General features: G+C 39.0%; 1 protein-coding gene across 6 annotated transcripts in view; it reads left to right on the forward strand.

Moving 5' to 3' along the window:
- STAG1 (stromal antigen 1) overlaps positions 1–22,859 on the forward strand; it is a 176,892-nt gene that overhangs the window by 37,833 nt on the left and 116,200 nt on the right. For 3 of the 6 annotated variants that reach the window (XM_035334012.1, XM_035334009.1, XM_035334014.1), the window contains exons 3-4: positions 390–492; positions 9,452–9,631. In XM_035334012.1, the coding sequence (XP_035189903.1) occupies positions 390–492; positions 9,452–9,631 (283 nt within the window). Of the gene's footprint in view, positions 1–389; positions 493–9,451; positions 9,632–22,859 lie in introns of those variants that run through there. The other 3 variants (XM_035334013.1, XM_035334010.1, XM_035334016.1) reach the window with 2 other exon arrangements.

Below are 22,859 nucleotides of genomic sequence, written 5' to 3' on the forward strand. Positions count from 1 at the left end.
CCCAGTTGCTTTCTCATGACCTTAAAGCAGCTCAAAAGTAGTTAACAAGAGTAAAAGAAAGTTGATGCTAGTGAATACGTGATGTGGGATGGGTATGTTGAGTTTGCTGATTAATATAGCCAGCTTTTGAAGTGCAGCTTGGTTTCAAAAGAAGCTGTTAATTTAAATAACTTTCAGTCCATAAAATGACATTCCAGCCTATGAAAAGGTAAGGCTTTTTGCCAGGGCTAGCATTGCTTAGTTCCTTAGCTTGTAGAATAAATATGGCAAAACTTTTAATGCTGACTTTTTTTTTTTTCCTGGCTTAGGACTAAATATTTAATCAGTCAGTTATAGATTACTTGTTGATTTCAAATCATTTTAATTTATCTAGTGTTTTTCCCCCCTAGGGATTCTACAAATGAAACTACTGCACATTCAGATGCTGGCAGTGAGCTTGAAGAAACAGAAGTCAAAGGAAAAAGAAAAAGGGGCCGTCCTGGCAGGCCTCCAGTATGTGTAATTTAGTTTTGTTTTGTTATGCATCTATTTAAAATTGACTGCAAACTGTTTTTCATCTAATCATCTTGTGGTCACATAAATAGGCTTTTAATGAGTCCTATGTCAAACTTTATGAAGACTTGTAGTATGAAATATTTATCAGATTGAAATATCCCTGTTTGAAGTGATTAAACAGGGACATAAAATGAGATCATAGTAGCTTTTTTCTTTTACTAGGTATGTACGTGAACATTGCCATTTTGTTGTTGTCATATTACAACATTCTTCCAGACATGAGAAGAATCTCAGTGAACATGACCACTTTGTTTTGGAAATTTTAATGGATTTCTTCAAGTGACAAATGACCCTTGAGCTATCCTCTTTGTAATTGATAATCCCTTAATGTGAATGGAAGAGTTTCAGCATAGTACTAACATAATGTCTCAGAAGATCCATTAACACATCTTAATAATTTATGTAATTGACATGCGTGATGTCCTACATATAGATGGGGAGCTTCAACTTTTTATCTAGCGTACAATGGGAGTTAATCCACAATTCTGCTGTCTAAGATTTACTAACAGAATTCTTTTCTTCAGTTGTCTTTGTCTGTTGCTAGCCCATGAATGGGAGCATGCTGAAACAGTTCCCTAGTACACATAGTATTAAGGTGGATTTGTTATCTATTTTCATTTATTTTATAAAATGTTACCTAATTAGAAAATACAGAAGTCGTGTTGTGTCTTGTGCTCATTTGTTTCAGTTCAAGGTCATGAGATGCAGTTCTTGTTTGATTGTATCACTTGAAGTACACAACGTGGAATGAGATGTTTGGTGGGAATGCGTGTGTTTGCTGTTAATTGTTTTGATTCTCTTGGCAGTGTTTGTCTACAGCTATACCCCCAGTATGAATGTCTAGATACACAGCACTTAGAGATTGTATATGTTTGGTTTTTATCCTTAGAGCATCCATCTAAAACCTAAATCCCTAAGCATGGGGTAGTGACACTGTAGGAATGAACAGAAGCATGTGTTCCTCTCAAGCAAGCTGGAGCAAGTTTCTCCATCATACTGGCTTCCAGTTTGGTGCTTCACAGTTTCTAGAATAGGGGAGTGGACATTTTAAATGTTGGTCTTTTCCATGCAAGTTTTATTCCTTTCTGAAGGCTTTTGAGCAGGGTTTCCTATGGGGCCCTCTGTTATTCATCAGATGGACAGATACGCTCACTTTGTCTTTACAAGAAAGATGTAAAGAGAATAGGTTCTGTTTACACAGCCTGTAAGCAAAGGGTGAAATCAGAATTTGTTAATTTTATCTCACTGGTAAACTTACCAATTCTTGATGGTCCATTTGAAGGAAAAAAAAAAAAAGTTGTGTAACCTGATTGCTAACCCAGAAGGGTGTTAGTCTAGGAATTAAAGCAAGGTGGGTAGTATTTTATACCCCTTTCATAGTCACTGGAAAGGGAAGATGAATGTTACAAAAGGCATTCCTCAGCCTTCTCTTTGAGCTTACGAACTGCTCCTGTGGGAATAGTCACTGAAGCACTCTACTGGTCCAGTTATCAAGTTTCTACAGGAGCCCTTGCTTATTACGTGTAGAACAACTCCAGACTCATTATGTGTACATGATTGTTAAGTGTTGAAAATACAGGGGAAGCAGTCGTTACTCAGCCAGAATGATGGGCTGTGAGCAGACTTTTAATGCCAGGGAACAAGATGACACAAAACCATCATCTTAATGTTTAATCTGAGTCAAAAAAGCAAATCCAATGTTAAAGCCAAGGAAGACAGTAGAAAACAAATACTGCATCCTTTTTATAACTCTGGCTTGCCAAGATATGGAATACTTTCCCTAATTCTGGTTTCTTTATTCCCCCTCTTTCTACCTCAAACCCAAAATCTCAAGAAGAGTGTGGCACTGGAAGAGGTTCAGAGGAGAGCGACAGTGATGGTCAATCATGGAATCATTCAGGGTGGGAGGGACCTTCCTAACCTGTTCAGACCAGGATCAGCGGGATCAGAACACACTGCATGGACCTCTTCTGGTCTGGTTTTGTAAACCTCCAGGGCTGCATACTGTACAGCCTTTCTGAGCACCCTGTTTTGTTTCTTGACTTTCCTCATGGTGAAAAGCTTCCTTTTAGCTGATCATAAACTTTCTTGTTTCAGTTCTTGACTGTTGTCACTTGTCCTCCCATGGTATACTGCTGCAAAAAAGCCTCATGGGGAAGTGTCCTCAGCCCCCTGCCCATGTTGACAGCCTGCTGCTGAACTTACTCTAGTTCATCCATGTTTCTCTTACATGGGGCTGAAACTGGTCGCAGTATTCCCGCTATGGGCTAACAAGTGCAGAGCAGAAGGGGACATTCCCTTTCCTTGTTGTACTGGCTATGTTCCTGTTGTGCAGCCCAGGATGCTGATGGCCTTTGCTGAGGGCACGCTGCTGTGTCCTGTCTGCTATGAACCCAGTGTCAGTTTCCACAGAGCTGTTCCCCAACTAGTCAGTCCCCAGCCTGTGTTGGTGCAAAGATTTGTTCTTCTTCCAGGGGCAGGTCTTCATCCATGCTGAATTTTGAGTGCCCTGTTGGCCTAGCCCTCCAGGCTGGACCTTGCTATCAGTGAGTGGTCTTCCTGCCAGTTCCCTGCCATCTGCACACTTGACAGGAGTACATTTTTCATTCCCTTTGGCTATTTGATAAAGATGTGAAATGAGACACGTTCCAGCAAGACTTCTCTTGTACTCCCTTATCACCAGCATCTGGGTAAAGGTTGATCTGTTAACCTCTGAGCCCAGCAGTTAACCAGTTGTCCACCCATCTAGTTGTCTTGTCTGTCCACCTGGGTCATAACTTCCCAATCTGAATACAAGAATGTTGTCAGAGACTGTTAAAAGCATTGCTAAAATTGAGATAATTGACATCTACTGCTCTCCCCTCATCCATAAATTCAGTCTTTCTGTTATTTTTTTGGGTGGCTTGACAGTAGATGTGTATGTTTGGATCCACAATCGCATCCTGCCTCCACAGATGATACTGTGGCAATGGAAAAGAATAAATAAGAACCTACTATAAAAAAAAAAAAAAAAAAAAGCTGAAAAGGAATAAGCCACTCAATCTCTGCTATCCTTGAGGAGAAATGCAGGCACCTTTGAAAGACTAGTTCTAGAAATTTACAGTTATAACATTATTGAATACTGAAAATCACAGACATAGTAGATGAAGCATTGGTTTTTGCAAACAATGTATTTTCACTTTTCCTCCTCCACATTGCTAACCCATCCTTGTTGTGATCCTGTCCACATTCCACAGTGAATTTGTCACAGAGGTACAGCTCCAACATTTCTCTCCCACTCCTCCATCCGCTAACATCCCTTTTATTTCCTCCATAGATATTTCCCACCTTTACTCTTAGGTCTACAACAAATTATTTAGAGCTGTTCTTCTTAGCTGATACTTAGTTTTGTTTTTCATTTTTGTAATGTTAAAAAAAGATTTCTGTGCCTGAAGGTACTAATGGGTTTTGTGTTTTTTTTATTATTATTATTTTTTTCCCCTCTAAAATATGATGGTCGAATAAGATAATTGAATCTCTCCACACAACTGTTGACTTGCTTATGTCCTTAGGCCATTGCAGCTACAGTAACACGTCTGCCATAAATGTATTGACCTCTTTTGGAGAGAGTTTACTCTTCTGTGCCATTTTCCCTAGCTGTGTTGTTCTGTTGCAGAGCTGTACACAATGTACTCTGTCAATTTATGTATTTCTGTATTTATTTTAAAAAGATTGAGGAGGTAGTGTTGTAGAATGGACTTGGCTTTTATTAGAAAGATGGAGCTTTTTTAACAGACTTCTTTTTCCAGAGAGAGATTTTCTCATTGCATACATGAGACTTCTGTAAGGAGGTAGACCTCATTTGAGAATTCGTAGCAAAGATGTTCCCAGTTTAGAGAGAACCTTAACGAATTGGGGAACCTTTCCTTCCTTAAAATGCTGCTTTCCATGTTGCCCCTCGAGTTCTCTAGAGACCGTTCTAATGAGTCTCTGTGTTTGAATGAGTCTAGTCTACTTCATTGGGTGTACTAGACAAGTGGCTTATGAAGAGATGAATCATCTTGGTCCTTCAGAGTAACTCTTGTTACTCTGATTGTCCCAAATTCATCAAACCATGCAGTGAACACTGCAGGAGTTGCACCGTGTCCTGTTCTAGCACTGATGGTGGCTGGGGCCAGCCCCCCCCCCCTTGCACATGTCTGCTTCTAAACACCCAAGCATGTAGAGCAGATGCTTGTGGAGCAATTGGCTGGGAGGTGAACCTGTCCAGTCAGTGGGATGTATTGGTGCATATATTTGTATGAAGCTGTATGTGAGCATACCATCTGGATACATGTTTAGTGAGTCGTGTGCTGTGTATTCAGGGAGTGATGTATGGCAGCTCTCTGCTTGGAGTTGCTGAGTAACATCAGCTAAAAAATGTCTTTTCTGGCTGCTGCATTATTGAAATACACGGGCATGGATGCTCTCTTCTAGGTAGGGGATTTGAAACCCCAGTGCTTCTTTCACAGTAGTGAGCTGAGGCTCAGATCAGTTATTCATTTATCCTTTTTTGCCTCCTCTCTTGGATCAGTGCTCTCTTAGGGGGCTGGTCAATTCCATTGCCATGCTTTATATTGCTTTATATTAACCTACCTGGTCTTACCTCCCCAGGACCTCGGAATAGCTCTTGGAGGTTGGAGAGAGTGAGAGAGATCCGTGACTATATTTCAGCTATTGTATTTTGCAGCAGTAGCTAGAGATTAGCCTGTTTGACTTGGAGGATAAGAAGAAACGTCAGTCTGTCACAGAGGGGTCAATTCTGAGATCTCTGCTGGTGTGTGGCTCATCTCATAGTCATGGAAGCTGCTGCATGCCTTTCTCCAACTAACTCCTCTCCTCATACTCCTTTTTGAGGCAAGGTGGAGCAAGGCACTTTTGATGCTTTTGTCCCCAGCACAGCCTGTACGGTTTTGCTTTCATGTTCTGTTTTGTTGTTGTTGTTTTGTTTTGTTTTGTCTTTTGGCATGGAGGAGAGGGACTACAATACCTTACATTTGTTTCCATATGTAGATTTATAACTTTTCAGCAGACTCAGCGTTATTTAGTCTCGTGTTATGGATGATAAATGCCCCAGAGGATTGACTTTCCCTCCTAGTTCCAAATCACACACATCCTGATTAATAGCAGGAAGGAATATTCTTAGAAAAAGTTATTTTCACAGTAGTCGAGGTTTGTGGTTTAGTGTAATGTACGTCAGAGTCCTGTTTCAGCTTGCTTGCCTGATATTTTAGGTCTGTCCCTTAAAACTGGAGTTGAATAGATCTGCCTGCATGGCTGACAGAGCTCTGGGTGCGCTGGGTGTTAGGGGCCCCTAGATCTGGTTTTACTTGCAGGATGAGGTTTTTCACAGAGAATACCTTGTTTGTTTCTGTGATGAAGACGTTCAAAGGGCTGACTGCTTGAATCCAATAACTTCTTTCTGGATAACTGTGACAATGTTATGAAATGTTCAAGAGCTGCCTTTTTTATCAATATTCACTCTGAATGAGCTCAGACATTACCAGAGACTCTTCTGCATAATACTGTGTTACAATGCAAAGGCCTCTCAAGATGATGGTGCCTTTGAGAGGCATGTTCTTCAGTCTTACTCAAGTGGAAGGTTAAAAAGTTTCTTCCAGCTATCCTAAGAAATAGGGTGTTGCTTTAAATGACTTATTACATACTATGTAATTATGTGAATGCACATATAGGCCATTACTGGAGTGGGAAGACAGGTGAAATTAATGACCTGCAACGCTTTAACTGTCTTTATTTCTTCCTGAAGTACATCAGATCAACTTGGGCACTGTTAATGGAAAATGTCAAACCACTGTTTTTTTTGGTTTTATTTAGTGCATAAATTAACGTTCACTCTATTACTTGTTTTTACAAACGTGGGTCACTTTTTTCCCTTCAGAATCATTTTAAAGACATTAAATGAAAGGTATTATCTAGCTAATGTATTACACAATTCTGAATTTTCACAATATCAGTTTAATTACAGTCTAGATAAGTATTTTGTTTCTTCTTCCTTTAGTTTATACCATAAAACAACAGTTAAACTCTGTGGTCGTCAGTACGGTAATTTTAGAGTTTCTTCTTGCACATTCTGGAACTTCTGAATTTCCTAATGCTTATGTGGATAAATTCTCGGTCTTATTTGCTGTCAGTTGAGTCTAATTTACAAATCTGAAAAATAACAACCTCTGTTTTCATGTGGCTATAACTTGGAGGCTTTCACTTATTCGAGGCTGATCTCTGACAAGAATTACTTGGAACAACGTCCTGGTTGTGAGCATGAGCAGAGTCACTTCAACTGAATTGTCTGAAAATGAAACTGATGTCCATGTTCCTGGAGATTGTTTTGGTAGAATAACGGACATTACAGTGTGAAGTACTCTGCTTAGGTTGAGCTGTAGAACTTGGTCTTGGAATAGTTTAAATAAGTTAAAAAATAAAAAGACGAAGATGGGATTTCTTCTGGTCATCGTGGGGAGACCCTAGTTCAGATCTCACACGCACGCAGTCCACTTGGACCCCGCCACTGGTCTGGTTCTGTCCTGGATCTCAGAGTGAAAGCAGGGATATCATGCCCCCCAGCAGCACCTTTCTCAGTGTGAGATTCAAGCCTCCAGCTTGCTTTCCTTGCATTGCTTCTTTATCCCTCCTCCCTCTGGAAGTCTTAAATCACTTCAGCAGTGTCTGCTCTGCCATTGCAGCAGATGCCTGGAATATGAAAATCATTAGAAGGATTTATTAATGCATTTAGATACAATACAGCTAACCAGCTTGCCTTTTCCATGACTTTTTCAGGGATCCCTGTCATAAACAGATAACAGTTTTGAGTCTGGAGAGCAATCAGATCTTACTTATCTTGGGATTCTGACGGATACTTAAAATGAAAAAGCAAACAAACAAACAAACAACAACAACAAAACATTGTGGCTGACTGAGCTTAAGAGGGCTTTAGGTAGAAGCCAGCAATTTCTGGCTTCTCACAGGGGCTGAAAGGGTGAGAAGTGGCAAGCAGTAAGCAGCATTGTTGCTCCTATTAGAAAGCACAGGGCTCTGTTTTCCCCATGTCTTGAGGACCATTTGGTGGATCGTTGGGAGAGGGGACTTAATACAAATTCACTCTTGTTTGTTTAGGTTGAAAGGTACCTCAAAGCCCACCCAATTCCAACCCCCTGCCCTGGGCAGGGCCCCCTCCCACCAGCCCAGGCTGCCCCCAGCCCCATCCAGCCTGGCCTTGGGCACTGCCAAGGATGGGGCAGCCACAGCTGCTCTGGGCAGCCTGGGCCAGGACCTCACCGCCCTCAGAGTGAAGAATTTCCTCCTAATATCTAATCAAAATCTAAGTCAAACAACTTTTACATTTTTTTTTTTCAATTAAATAGTGATTGTGTGTCTCTTCAGAGCTTGGTAGAGCTCAAATATTCCATGTATTTTATTGATAGCTTTCTTGCTGGTTAAGGCAGCTTTACAAAACAATAATTGACAGAGATCTCATATTCTACTCATAAATGCAGATGTTATCCAGGAAACTTTTCATAGAGATTCTCCCATTATTTTAAGCTTTCATCTTGCATTTGTATGCAAATCCTTAACTGAGTATTTGCAAGAAGCAGTTGTGCTCCACCTTGCCCTTTTCTTTATCTCCCTGTCCCCACCAGCAGTGACAGTTTTAGGGCAAGGAGAAGGCTAGGGTACCTCTGTCTTCTACCAGCTGTCTTCCAGAAAGGAGATTCCTTTACTCTGCAGGAAAATTCTTAACATGTCTGCAGTTGGAAGATGCAACCAAAAATGCTGACTTCACATTCTTTTCTAAAAGCTTTAATGGAAAATGGGTGCCGGTGTGGTCAAGGTAAATGGTACCATGAGGATACTGTACAATTGTAGAGTTGCTTGCATGTTTTCTTTAACAGAATTCCTCAAAATAGCTTCATTGTTCTGTAGCGCTTTTTGCTTTTGTCTGCCTTGCAGTAGGAGAAAAAAAAGATTTTAGACATGAGATTGTAGCAGGAATCTCACCTTCCCCCACCCCCCCAAAAAACTGTTTTGTTTTTTTTTGCATAAAGTGACTTAAATTCAAAGCAAAATGTTCACTGTGTGACCTATCACAAGTGGGATCTATAGCATCTGATTATGAGCTTGAAGAATCTGGAAAAAGTTTACATTGAATAATTTAGTTTCACAAGGAAAATATTTGACTCAAAAATTTAAAGCAAGAAAGGGGCTATTATTATGATCTGCTAAATCTGATTATAAGTTTAGTTATTTAATTTTATTGGAATTGAGGAGTTGAATCTTTGTTGTTTGTTATAAAATTTCTGTATCTACTTAAATGCAGAAATAGACTGTTAACAGGACAAGTGTATGTTTCATAAATTATTTGTTGTCTGCCTAAGTTAATTATGTATTCTGAAAATTTACTTTGTTTGCCAACAGAAAACACTTTTTCTGTCTGGTCTGTAATTTGCGGCCATTGGTATATATATCTAGTCATGCTGTCAACTATCTGTTTGCGTTGATTAATACTAATATGGATATTGATGTGAACTGGTACTTCAACAATGGGAATTCATCAGTGTTGAATTCCTTGACTGTGGCTTTAAAGTTGTTTCTCAGTGAGTACTGATAATTAAAAATCTATGTACCTGACTGGATAAAGCCCTAATCAACATGGTTGAATTTCATAGCTGACATTGCTTTGACCCTGCCAGAAGTCAGACTGGAGACCTGAGATCCCTTTCAGACTGACTTATTCTGTGATATTCGCGTGTATTCATATGTGTGAGCATATAAATATGTGTAATATATGTATATGATTTATAGAGAAATTTTTGGGTGATGTCAGATGTCATAGCTATAATAAATTTTTGTTTTCACTCTGCTGGTTTTCTTTGCCCAGTCTGCCGCTAAGAAACCTCGCAAGTCTCCAGGAGACAAAGGTCGTTTGGAGGCTGGAGCCAGAGGAGCAAGTCGTGGACGAGCTAATGGCCACCCTCAGCAGAATGGAGAAGGGGACCCTGTCACTTTGTTTGAGGTGGTTAAGCTGGGGAAGAGTGCTATGCAGGTAAAATAACTAACTGTGTTACACTTTCATCATTGAGTGTACCCTGACTGTAGAAGTTCATTCTGAGCTATGCTTTTGTAAACAGTTGGCTTTTTTCACAAGCTGTATTGGTCCAGTAGACTTTCATGTTTAACATTATCTTAGTCTGTGTATGATAAAGAACAGAATGTGCTGTCATTGAGTTGGGGACTGCTACGTATTTCTGAAAAACGAGACAGATCAGAAAAGTCATGTATTTCAGTTGAATTCTCCATTATTTTGTCCATTGCTTTCAAATTGTAAATACGTGTTGGTATTAAGCAGTCCATTAAATGATAACCTGTAGTAAGTTTTACAGGAAGAAAAAGTATGAGATGATCCTATTGATGGATACAAAGCTTTCTCTTTTTTCCCCTTTTTTCTTTTTTTCCCCAAAAATAGCTGCTGACTGAAGCACTTTTGAGTACTTCACACTGCAGCTTGCATTCTTGCTCTCCCCACCAGAGCTACAGATGAAGGCTAAACCAGTTGGCTAGACTTCCTCTGTGGCTGAGAGAAAAAGATGGACACACTCTGAGGGCAAATTTTTCATTTTAAGATAAATATCTAAGCTATATTGAACCGCCTCTGGAGGTGTTTCTTACTTGTTTAAGTTTTGATCAGTTACTGTGGTCCTAAAACATTTATTGGGCCAGATGAGTCCCATCTCAAGAACCTCTACAGATGATTGTTTCTGACAGTATTTGTATGCTTTTTGTAAGTTACTGTGCTTCAGCTATTTGTTTTTGGCACTCAAAGGAGAAACATGGGCCCAGAATACCAATAGCCCATTGCAGTTAAAAGCCAAAAGCGGTTCCTACTGAAGGGTTGTTTAAGCAAACTTCCTTTACTTTGCATTTCAACAAAAGGGAATCATGCAATATCAGTTAGTATGTTTTGATTACGTGGTGCCAAATAACGTGAACAAAATTATAAATTAGGAAAATTAGGATCAAAGTACCATTCTTAATGTTACTTTCGGTGTAGCATAAAACCTAGGGCTAATGTAGTCTTCCACATGAGTTCAAGCTATGGAATATTTTTTTCTGAGCCTCAAATCTGAGATGTAGCTTTAAAGTACTAATAAATAGGAAGAAAATATCAGTATTTTTGTTCTTTATAGTGGCTGTTTTTACAGTTACACAGGATTGACCCTTCTTATCTAGTAGGTGAAGACAGAACAAATTTACTGCTAACAAAGCTACAGATTCTTTGTGCCTCTTCTTCCTACATGTTTTACGTTGGGGTTTCCAACTTTCCTTGGTTTTCGACACATTTTCAAATTTTATTTTTGGCAGGATTTGAGGAAACATCTGGAGTCTATTTTCTGGTTTTACTGCGGTACCAAACATATATTATGCTTTACGTAGTATGTTTGTCTTAGAGTTATTGATATTTGCAGGCGCCAAATGAGAAGGAATGTGTGATTGCTTTGATATTTGATGACTGAGTGCGTGTGTGGAATTGACTTTGATATATTTCATCTATTTCAAAAGAGATGCCAACAGAAGTCTTCCACAAATGAATTTCTAAAAAGAAATAGTCTGCATGTTTGTAGTAAGAAACCTTTGGAATTCAAATTGAACTGAATTCAAAGGAATTGTTTTAAAAAAAGTACTATTTGTGTACAGATATATACATAAACACACACACCCCTATAATATACATGTGCACACACATGCTTAAAATGCACTTAGCCTACATCTTGTTCAGATGAGAAAGAAGTAAATAGCTTGTTGGAAGCCGTTCCTAACACGTAAACAAATATTAAAAGAGTAGGCAAGTCTATCTGAAGGCCTGTGGCATAAATGCCCCATTTTTAGGGCCATATTTAGGAACCATAATCCTAAGTTCAAGAGTATGTGCCACTTGTGTACCTTCAAAAATTTTACTATTGATAATAAAAAAAAAGAAATTGACAGACTCATGCAGTGGGAAGCAAGATGCAATTATAATGTGATTAAATTATTTTTAACTTGAACTTCTGGATGAGAATCCCACATTTAAACAAAGGTTCTATAAGCCAAGTTGATTAGCATCTTTATATTTTCTGGTTTCCTTATTAGCTTAGGGATTGTTATTTAACAGTTAGGGATGCTTGGCATTTTTCTTACTCATAGTTTTGATGCAGGTTTTTTCTGGCCAATTTTAGCAATTCTGTCAGTACTGCCAATTTTCAGATAAATTACATATATTTGCATTTGTTAGAACCTCTTTTTTGTTGATATTCAGTTATTTCCCTGTAACATGAACCTACTTTTTTCTATAGTGCTCTTAAGTTTGCTTCCAGCAATGAGAAACAGAAAAGATCAATTAATATATTTTGAGATTATGTGGAAATTTTACTTTGTGCTTTCATTCCTGACCTATCTGCTCCAGCTGCGTGCTCTCAGAATATATTTTAATTGTTAGATTTTTCTGTCTTTGTATTGGTAGCTCATGGAAGCCTGTAGCTGAATGCAACTCTCATTTCTTTAAGTTTGTCCTCTATTCTGGTTCTTATCGCAGGGTTCATTTACTTCTCTTCAGCTTCCTGCTGGTTGGATTCTTCTAGGGAAACAAAGTAATGTTAATATTTTGTTTTTCAAGTACACACAACTTCAAAGCTGCTCTTTGCATGTAAATCTTTGCTTCAGTTATGAAGTGTTAGTTGTATCCAAGCTAAGTCTCACTTGAACTCTGTAAATCAGTTTGATACCCACGTTAACCTAGTATTGGATTGTTGGCACTTTAAAAAAATCTGTTCTGTAACCTATTGTGTGGTTAGTTGCTTCAGAAGATTTTCTGTTGGCAGCTCTCTCTGTATGTAGTGCAATACTGTTCCTGTTTTCTGCTGGTACAGTTCTTTATTCCATTAAGATTGTTTGCAGAGCTTTTTAGGCACACATTTTTCTTTGTTAGGGAATTAATGACACTTTTCTGCTTTTTGTCATTTGTCTCTTTTTTTCACCTTGAATGTTTTTATGGACACAGCTATATCCGCTATATTTCCCAATCTAAACTTCCGCAGGCAGAACAGACTGTATCATCATTTCTCATGTGCTGAACTGCCTGAGCTTACCCTGGTGGGAATGAAGGGCATGGATGAATCTCCACTCCTGCAGCTGAGCCCCAGTGCAGAGACTGACTCGTAGCTTAAGGCTTCATTGGCGCTTCTGTATTGGTCTCTGACCCTGGTGTTAAGGCAGCAGTGAAGTAAAGAGCATGTGATGGTTGCAGATTTTGTTTAGGCTTCAATCTGAAAATTTCTTGAGAGTTAATTATGTCCAATTAGCTGTAAAAAGTTTGTACTTCTGTGTTGCTCAAAACAAGCATAATAGCATTTTGCTTTCTTGTGTGCAAAGGAGATTTGTGCCTCCCCCAGAAAACTGGAGATAATCATCAGTAATCATACAACGTATTTGATACCCAAACCTGAACAGATCTATGCTGAGATTACTCTGTATTATGTGCATAGCCAGTTGTCCTAATCTGCAGTGAACTGCAAACATCAATTTAGATGTTGATTTTTGAAATATTTGAACCCTCTGCTTATGCTCAGCCAATAAGAGATATCATGGTTTAGAGTTAAGCATGGTTCAGAGTAAATATGGCTCTATTATATGGCAATGTGCATTTAGGATCTGTATCCAAAGAGAGCTTTCTGGCACGCTGAAATCGAATTTTTCATTGTGCTACTGGTTCTTTGTCTCGCCAGAAGTCAAGAATATACCTCAGTCCTCGCTCTTCTTGTCTGCCCATCTGGTCACACTTGAGTACTTTGAGATGCCCTCCCTGTTCAAGTTTAGCTGCATTTGTAGCAGCGTAAGCTTACCCTGTCCCATGAGGAAGTTCTCTTGGTCTCCTAGTTTCAGTTCCTCACACGTTATTTCTTCCTCACACCTGCTGGGCTCAAGCTGGCTAACTGTGACGCTCGTTCATGATACCACACTGGCTAGAAAGTTCATGAACTTTCATGAGCAGGAGGAACATCATGAGACCTTTTCTTTTCATTCAGTTGCTTATCTGAAAGGATTAAAACATGTCATTAATATTAATTAAAAATATTTCTGAAATTTTAACAGTACTTTCAATACAATACTGATTTTCAGTGTTAATCCACCTGCCTTTGTTGCAGACTGTGGACTTGAAAATCAATACCTGCAAAAATAAAGGATATGCATCCCTTACAATTACAGGTTTGATCTGTTGGAAATAGTAAGAGAGAGGGAAAACAGACACAGCCTTCAGCACTGCTTTTTTTTGTTGTTGTTCTGTATGCACTGGCATCATAATGCACGATTGCTAGTTCCTTTTAACATAAAGTATTAGGTTTAGGTCACGTTCAGTTACCAACATCTGTATCCAAAATAGTTTTCTGATGGGAATTCCCAGTTCCTCCAGTATCTTCTATCACTTTGAGATTTGACGACTTGTACAAGATAGGTAAGGTAATGAGTTCTTCCAGAAAGCTGATGTGGGTTATATATGTTGTTAATGTGGCATATCCTCTACTGGTTAAATAGCTTTGGATATGCATAACATTTGGGGCAGAAATAGACCACTATGGTCTGTAACTACTTCCTTGCATAGGTCAGGCTGTGGAATTACACCTGTTCCTGTGTTAAGTCAACAGATTCTTCTACGACCCCTTTTTTCTCTAGTAATAATAATCTTAGTTTCATTTAAGTACAAATTAGGGTGGGCCAACCTTAGCAGCTGCAGAGAAATACCCTACCCCCTCAAGTCTCACTGCAGAAGGTGCTGGTGGTGGCAGGCACCTTGGCTGTTGAGTGGGGGAGCAGGAGGAGGCACTTCCTCGAGGCAGAGGCCCCCAGCACCACCCCACAGAGCCAGCCTGCTCCTCAGATGTGCTTTCTCCCCAGGAAGGAGGCTGACAGCAGGGCAACTGACTGCACAGCTTAATCAGCTGCTTCCCAGCACATGCAGCATGAATTAGACTTAGCTTTGCTTCCTTCTCAACTCCCTGGAATTTCATCACACGGTTATTTTAATTACATAATTATTATGCAATATAGATAATCTCTATGCTCCTTAGTCCTCCCAGTAGTTCTAGTTAAAAAGAATTGTTATGTGCCTGCTTTAATCTTGCATGAACTAAGGCTGCTGTTGAACAGATTGGTTCCACCTTCTCTCATACATACAGCTGTTGTTTTTTTTACACCTTTCTGGTGTGTTTTGTAGTCACACCAAGAAATAAATTTAATTAGAACATGACACTTTGATGGATTTTTTTTCCAGCTGGATCAGCTCCCTGATTCAGCTCATCTCTGGCAGCAGCTCAGACTTAATTCTTGATTGAAGTGACTGTATAACCATGACAATAGCTACCTTCTATGGCAAGAATTGTTTTAGGTGTATGCCTTGTTACTTGAGCTTAAAAATTAAAGCCTGCTGGGTCTAACTGGATCTTACCAAAAGTCCAATATCCTGTCTCTGACAAAGGTAGATAAGCAAGAGGTAGATAAGAAGGTAAAATATAGTTCAGGAGTTCTCCCACCTCTGCCTGTTTGCATCTCAGTGTGAATATGGTTTCTGTATAAACGGGAGCCTTAATGGCTTTCTTTTTCCTGAATTTGTCTGTTTTCCCTACTAGAAGTCCTCTCAATGGATAGTACCTCTGCATCTACATTGGCTATTTCAGTAAAGGTCTTTGCTGAAGGTGTAATAGTATACAAACATATGATATAAATTATCATCCACGTTTTTTATGTTGAAGGCATTTTTAGTTTAATTATCCTCTATTGAATTCTAACAGTGCTGTATTCTCTGACTTGAAGGATGAATAATGACCTTGGGTTTCACCAAGCTGTCTCAGAAACTCCTCAGGAGTTTCTAATACACATTCTGTAAAGCTTACAGGATAAAATAACTGCAAGTATTATTGACATTTGTATTTAGTTTTTATATTGCTAGATGGATTTCTTCTGCAGCCTAATCTTGCTTTGCTTTTGGTTATATGCTACTGGATTAAAAAGAAAAATCAAAACTAGGTACACGTTCTCATGGTTGTTACACTAGCAACAATTTAGCCACCAGATAAAACACGAATAATTAAAGGGGCTTCCCTTAATACCAAATGAGTTTTTCTGCTGCTTCTCCCTTGTGTAATTCACAATTGATGATTTCACTGCTAAGGTATGCTGCTCGTATGCCAGTGGTGCAGTATGTGAAGACATTTATGCCTGAAAATACCCATTACAGTTAAAGCCAGAGAAGTTTTTTATTCTCCAAACTGCAATTGTTTTTTGAATTATCTGGGGTGATCCACAAACTCTTTCCAAATTAGGCTAGCAAAAGAATTTGAAGTATGGTTTTAATAAATTGATGGGTCTCTTATTGGTATAACTGATTTTGTTTCTGCACCCCCTAAGGATGTTCAAAGCTCATGCACAGTGTACATAACTTGTTTTTATGCTTTGCAGTATCTCAGAACCATTCGTGCCTGTGATTGGCTCAAGTTAGGCAGACACAACCCTTAAGAAATTGTGTAGTATGTAAATTGTGAGAGATCAGCAGCGAACACCAAATCTGTACCATTGTAGGAAATTGACTTGGTATGAGGCCTTTGCATATTCTACATCTTTTCTGAGGACTCGAGTGAGGAAGTGCAGTTCTGAGTAGTGCAGATGCGCTGTAACAAGAGTACTTCTCCTCAGTAGTTGTTACAATCTTAATCCATCTGAAAGGATAATTTTTCCATTACCTTTTGTGCACATAAAACTAATGCCACTTAAATCATGCCATTGTAGCACTGTGAAAACTAAATATTTTTATCTTTCCAAAATATTTTTATCTTTCCAAAGTGAGTTTTTTTCACCCAAATGTTTCCATGTAATGTGTTACAGTGATTTCCCTGCATAATGATAGTTCATGCCCATCCTACTGCACAGAAGGAAGTATTTATGTGAAATGCCAGATAGGCAGATAGGTCTGTATGGAGAGCATGGGTTTCTTAGTTTTATTGGGAATAAATTATTTCAAGATTTTATTCCTTTCCACTCTATGCTTCAGGAAAAAATTAAAAAGCTATATAGATATACACTGCATTACAGCAGATTTTCTTGTCTCTGCTTATGAAAAAGAGAAACAAGAAACAGATAGTGTTACATTGAAATAAGATTTACAATAAAGACTCAATTTCAGAAAATGCTTGCTAGGAGTTAGCAAAGCATGAACCCTCATAATTTAAAATGACCATCTTTAGAGGAAAAAGGATAAACTGTAGCTTTTCAATCTACAGTTCTGTTTTATTAACCTTATAGTAGTTTTTTTTTAGTGGGTGTATATTATACTCGCTGTCTGCAATATGGAATGCTACCCGTCATCTTGAGGTCTAATGCAGAAATTGCATATACTTGTACATACTAGTGACTACCTTCTCCCCAGTAACTGTCTGTGTGATTACCTCAGTCTTCACAAAATTTGACCTTAAAAGATTTGTGTTACTAAAAAAAAAACAACAAAAAACCCTGCAGAAATTAACTTAAAGATTTTTACACAGAGCATTACAAGTCTTTTGCTACTTCCATGCCTTACCTTATGTTCTTATTTTCACTGTTCTCTAAGTTATTCTCACCACCTGTTAAAGCATGCTTTTTAGCTTTTATCTTCTCTTCAGGCTGCTCTTTATACAGATAGTGAAAATTTTTAATTTCCCTGTGCTTTCCTTTCTTGTTTCAGTAAGCTTCAAATTTCATATGAGTAACTGTTTATTGGCAGAAGACATTAGTATGGCTTATATAATTCTATTTTGATTTTTAGTAACTTCTATATAAACACACTGTGCGCCCATCCCAGTCATTTTTTGTCTGTTGTTTTCAACTGTAAGTGAAGCATGTCCATGATCAGTTGTATAAAATGGCAAATTATTTAAATGTTGTTTCGCCTTGATTTGCCGTAGTTTACAGTTGACTCAGATCTTACACTTGAACATATAGTGTCATTTGTTTTTACTTTGTTTTAGTAGCACTGCTGCCAAATTGTTACTTAATTTAAATTGTGAAATAGCTTTATGAAATGAACTTTCATTAATATTTAGCGAGACTGTGCTAATTTACATGAGCTGGCAAAGCATCATCTGCAGTTAGTCCCTGTGGTTCCTCCAGCACTTAACGCTCTGAACTGTAGTAATGTTCTTGCACTGAAGGAATATGAAATGGATTCATAGCTGAAAAGCCTCCAGGAGAGGTAATAAGATAACCAGTTTCATTATTTCATTCATTGCATCAGACTTCTGATTTTACTGGCAATTCAGGCTGCTATTTCTCTTCAATACTAAAAAAAATTCTTATTTATCTTTTAGCAGACTTGAGATGTGAAGGTCAGTATATCTGTCGAGTTTCCATGATTGGTTTTAAGCTGTTTATTCAGACTGTGGATCTCTTTTGCTACTTCCTTAACTTTCTTCAAGCTTCTCATTTCTTGCCTATTAGGCATGTTAGATTTTGTCTTCCAACTGTGCTACATGGTAGTTTTTGAAGCAGAGTCGTTGCAGAGTAAATTTCTGCAAGATTCTCTTGAAGGCTGTTATGGGCTTTTGAAAATCCCTGTGCTGACTACATATTTGTACTATCCGTCTTTTGCAGAAGATGTTGATTTTTCACTCAATTCTCTTAAGAATAGAAGCATTTTTCAAATTTGAAAAAATACTGAATCTCATTTATGTAGAATGTACTTGTATGGGCTTGTCACAGTGACTGACTCAGAGATGTGGTGCATCTCTGTATCTATCTGTATATCTATAGCTTATATAGATGTACATGCATGTATATATGGATATGCGTGCATATATATAGGTAGCTGCTTTCTTTTTTCTTTACTGAGCAGGGAGTGAGAGGGAGTCGAGGGTGTTGCTGGAGTAATTTTCATCTCTGTAATCAAGCTAGATAGTTTTTGACTTTTCTTAAAATTTAGTTACAATATTCCTTGCCTTACTACAAGCTAGTAATGATGGTGAGAAGCTCACGCAATTTCTCATTTGTTGTACTTCGTAACATTGTCAGGGCCCTTCCCTTGTGCACAAATTTCAGGTGAATTCTGAAAGTGCTGGTTTCCTGCACCTGGGCAGAATACTGCAGCACGTGCGTCCTAGGAATGCTGAATTTATCACCTCTGTCATGCAGAGCATGTGAAGTGCCTATTTTCATATGATAGATCCATGCTCCCTACTGCATCTGAAGGTGGAAACATTTGGCAGCAGATGGGCACCACCAGAACAACTTGTGCAACCTAAGCGTGCCATCTTCCAGAAGCATTTTGCAGCAGTAGGTGAGAAGCCTCTCATTGGGATTAATTCTTCCGGATGGAGCTGGCTTGTAGCTCTCTCCTTTCCAAAGGTCCTTCCCTCCTGCTGTCACTACATGTGCCTTTACCGCAGTGTCCATCCTGCATTTGGGACAGATGACAGGGAGGGGCCAGGGCAGGATGGTGACCAAATGTGGGCCATTGCTGGGAGAATTATTAAGGGAGTTTGCTGCTTGCTTGTGCCTGAGAAGCTCTTGAACATGGGGTGACTGGAAGGAGAGTGCTCACAAGATGAAATCATCTGGCAGGGTTTGTAGTAACCTGTGGACTGTTGGCTAGATACCCTTGTTTTTAACAGGAGTCTTTTCCTCTATGCAAGTTTATGCAAAATTGTCCTTTTCTGGCAATGATTCCTCACTGCACTCTTTGCTCTACTGTTGCCTGCCTGATTTCTTTTTCTCTTGTTTTCGGCCTTTTTCCTGGTTTTTGGATTACTGCTGGATTTTTTGGTTCAGTTGATATTTGTCTCTATTTTTGGTCTGATGTGTATCTTTTTATTTTTTCATCCTAATGTTTTCATTTTTTATAGCTCTTTTCTGTTGCATCAAAAGTTAACAGTTTGACTAAGTTCCAACTGTTGTAGCATATGTAGTCTGGCTTCATTATCTCCTGTTGCCTTAAACTGTAATCTCTTTTAAAAAAATTTCCAACAAGCATGCCAAATGTGCATGAGAGGTTGAATTCTGTAGATGTGTGGGAGTTACTTTGATTTTGATACACTGAAAATCCCCCCCTCGTGTTTAGGGGTTAGCAAACAGGATTTGTGGGGCTGGGTGGTGATGCCCACAGGTTGGGTGCCTCTGTGCCTTGTCACCCTCATCCCCCCTGAGATGCAGTGGATTCTACCTGGTGTCATCATGAGCAGGTTTAGGCAGGAGTTGCCTTACCTCACAATGCAAACGTGCTTTGGACAGATGAATTACGCTGTCAGCTCCACTGAATATTGGCTATATATGTGCATGTATGTAGAGCACACACAGACTGTTCCGTATAAAGGGAGCGACTGGCTGGCTGTGACTATGTGGGCTATGCGTGCAAAGCTAGGTGAGATGAATCGTACCCAAATATTAAAAATGTTAGCTAAAAGTTTCTGTCAGTCCTCTACTAGGTGCAAGCAATACAGGAGGCAGTCTTTGCCTGCTGTCCCTGCTCCAAAGCTTCACTCTGGCTTTGCTGTTTTTATTTGCTGCTGGTGCTAAACACTGCAGTGCCTCAGGTCTTGAGATCAGCTGCTTGTCTTTGTTCTTCTGTGAATTGCATCGGGGTTCTGGCTTGGAAAAACAAGCACATCCTAGGTAGGATGGAGTGGACGCTTCTTGCTCAAGGACATAGCATGTCCCTCACAAATTCTTTGTATATAAGGAGACCAAAAAATAGCAGAAGGTAGATGGACTGAACTAATGCTATGGTTTTGAGGTAGTACTGCAGAAAGCAATTAAATAACTGTTTAAAAGAAGAAGAATCAAAATGGAAAAATTTCAAACAAGTCTTCCCTCTGATCCTCCTCTTTTAAATCCAGATGGGTTCATTGACATAATTTATAGCACAGACCAGAATCACTTGCAGTGAGCAAAACTGAATTTGGAAAGGAATCTCTCAGGCTAGCCTTACTTCTACAAGGAGTGCTTTCTGTGAAACAAGTCTATGGGCACAGACACTGGCAGAGAACTAGTTACTAACACGTAGAAAAAACATTTGAGATTTTCCAGGCTCGAAGAATATAAAAAACTTCAGGAAATGTTAAGAGACGTGTGACAAGGATGAGCAAAGATAAGGACATGAAAGTATTTCTGTGCAAGCCACAATGGCACAGAGTAGGTTTCTTCTGCCTGAGAGATGCCAAGTGGAGAATATGGTGGAAACATGGAAAATGGAAATAGGTGCTGGAGGTTTGTGTTCTCTTCTTCCTTAAGAATTAGGTAGCATCAGATAGAACTAGTGATTGGCAAGTTTGAAACAAAAGTTGCACTTTTTTGCAGTGAGTATTTAACCCTTGAGACATACTGCTACAAGATGCTGGAGGTGGTAACAATTTCTGGTTCACAGACACATTCATGAAAGGAAATAGAGCATCTGTTGAACCATATTCACACTCAGGAAGCTTCTGAGCTGCAAATTAAGAGTCTGGGATAGTAACTGGGAAGTATCTGTATATTCTTGCCCTATTACCTTTTTCCCTACGTGAAGCCCTGTGGGACAGGGGAACCTGTGGTCTCACCCAGCACAGCTGCTGGTTTTTAGAGTGAAAAAATTATCTGCTGGCAATTGAATGTTGCTCTGATATCTACACTAATAAAGCTGTTCAAACAAATGTTTTAAGTTGTCAGTACACCAGCAGGCTGGTCATTAAGCTTTGTCAATGTTTGTTTTAGTAAATAATTTTTACATTTGGTTAAGTTTGGTTTTATATGCTGTGGTGAATTCTATGAGTGATTGATACTGACAGGAAGAGGGTTAAATTAATGATGAAAAAATAGTGAAGCATTCTGGATAGTCAGTTTTGTGGTACTGCTTTATGTTTTCTCAACAAGATTAATTTGAGGCCAAGACTTTGCTTTTGATTTCTTCTAAGTAGCAGATGGACAGTGTTTTGTGAGATTTCTTCTCCTACTGTGCATGTGAGTTTATTCGTAGACAAAACCCCTAAAAACTTCTTTTTTTGGTAATTTGAATGTGTAGAGATCCATGCTGGTTTTTGAATACCGTGAGAATGCTGATAGTCTCATCCTGACTTGGGTTAGGAACAAGTATAGTGACCTGTGTTAAAGACAGAGCATGTTGGCTCATTTCACAGAGGCTGTCGTTCCTAGGATGTACAAAACTGTTTTCTCGCAGCTTCCCTCTTCCAAACACTTGCTGAGGTCCTACTGCCAATCAGGGGAGATTTCATGTGGATAAGCTGGAAACTGCAGAGGGATGTTTCCAGAACCTATCCTTACGTCTGCCAGTTCAGAAAGAGGCGAAATTCTTCCAAGAGGTTGAATTATTTGAATTCTGACCTTCCTATTAATTCTTTTTCCAGCTTGGTTGAAAAGCTGATTGAGGGGGATTAGGATTTTTAAATTTAATTTTATAGAAATGCATTATGAACCTGAATTTCCCAAAATCAAATAATCCATTTGCAGGGTGTGCTCCAATAGTATAGTCAGGCTAATCAAGCTTCTCTTAATGAATGCTATCACATACATGGAATGGTAAAGATTTTTTTTCTCCTAGTAAAATAAGTAAAATATATTATTTGGTTACATTAAATGTGTACAATTCATTACCCTTATTGTGTATATAGCGGAGGAGGTCCAAATAGAGAGGTTTACTAATACTGTACGTTAGTGACATGGAAGGAAGTCATACTTGTATTCCTTATGCCTGAATCAGGCTGAAGAGGGACCTCATCAAACCCTCTTGCTCTTCTAGAACAGTTCTTAAAGCATTTCCACAGTTACTTTGTTTGCTTTGTCCTCATTGCTCCATTGCACTTATATTGGCAGTTTCAAAAATCCTTGGTCCCCCCGCGCTGATGGGGTTCAATAGTCAGAATGTGTCTGTATGGGAGGCAGCTACAGGCTTTGCCATTCGTCTGCGTGGCTCCACATTCCTTTTGGCTGATGTACATCTGCCATTAACTCTTTCCAATGCCGTGACGTGATTGCACTTTTATGTTGACTGGCAAAATTCATTTAGTGCCATTTCTCATCCAGCCACTGAAGCATGTGCTGTGTCGCCAGAGATTAATACATGACAGATGACAAACCTTGACACCTGTGTGCTTTCTGTCCTCCTCCCTGCTATCCTTCATAATAATCACTGCATGCTCCGCCTGCTTATCAGTGATTATAAAAATATCTCCTGGCTGTATATAGTTCTGAGTGCAGTTTGAAACTGACTCCACTCCATATACAGTGAT

The sequence above is a fragment of the Oxyura jamaicensis genome, chromosome 9 (assembly GCF_011077185.1).
Source record: "Oxyura jamaicensis isolate SHBP4307 breed ruddy duck chromosome 9, BPBGC_Ojam_1.0, whole genome shotgun sequence".
Classification (NCBI taxonomy): Eukaryota; Metazoa; Chordata; class Aves; order Anseriformes; family Anatidae; genus Oxyura; species Oxyura jamaicensis.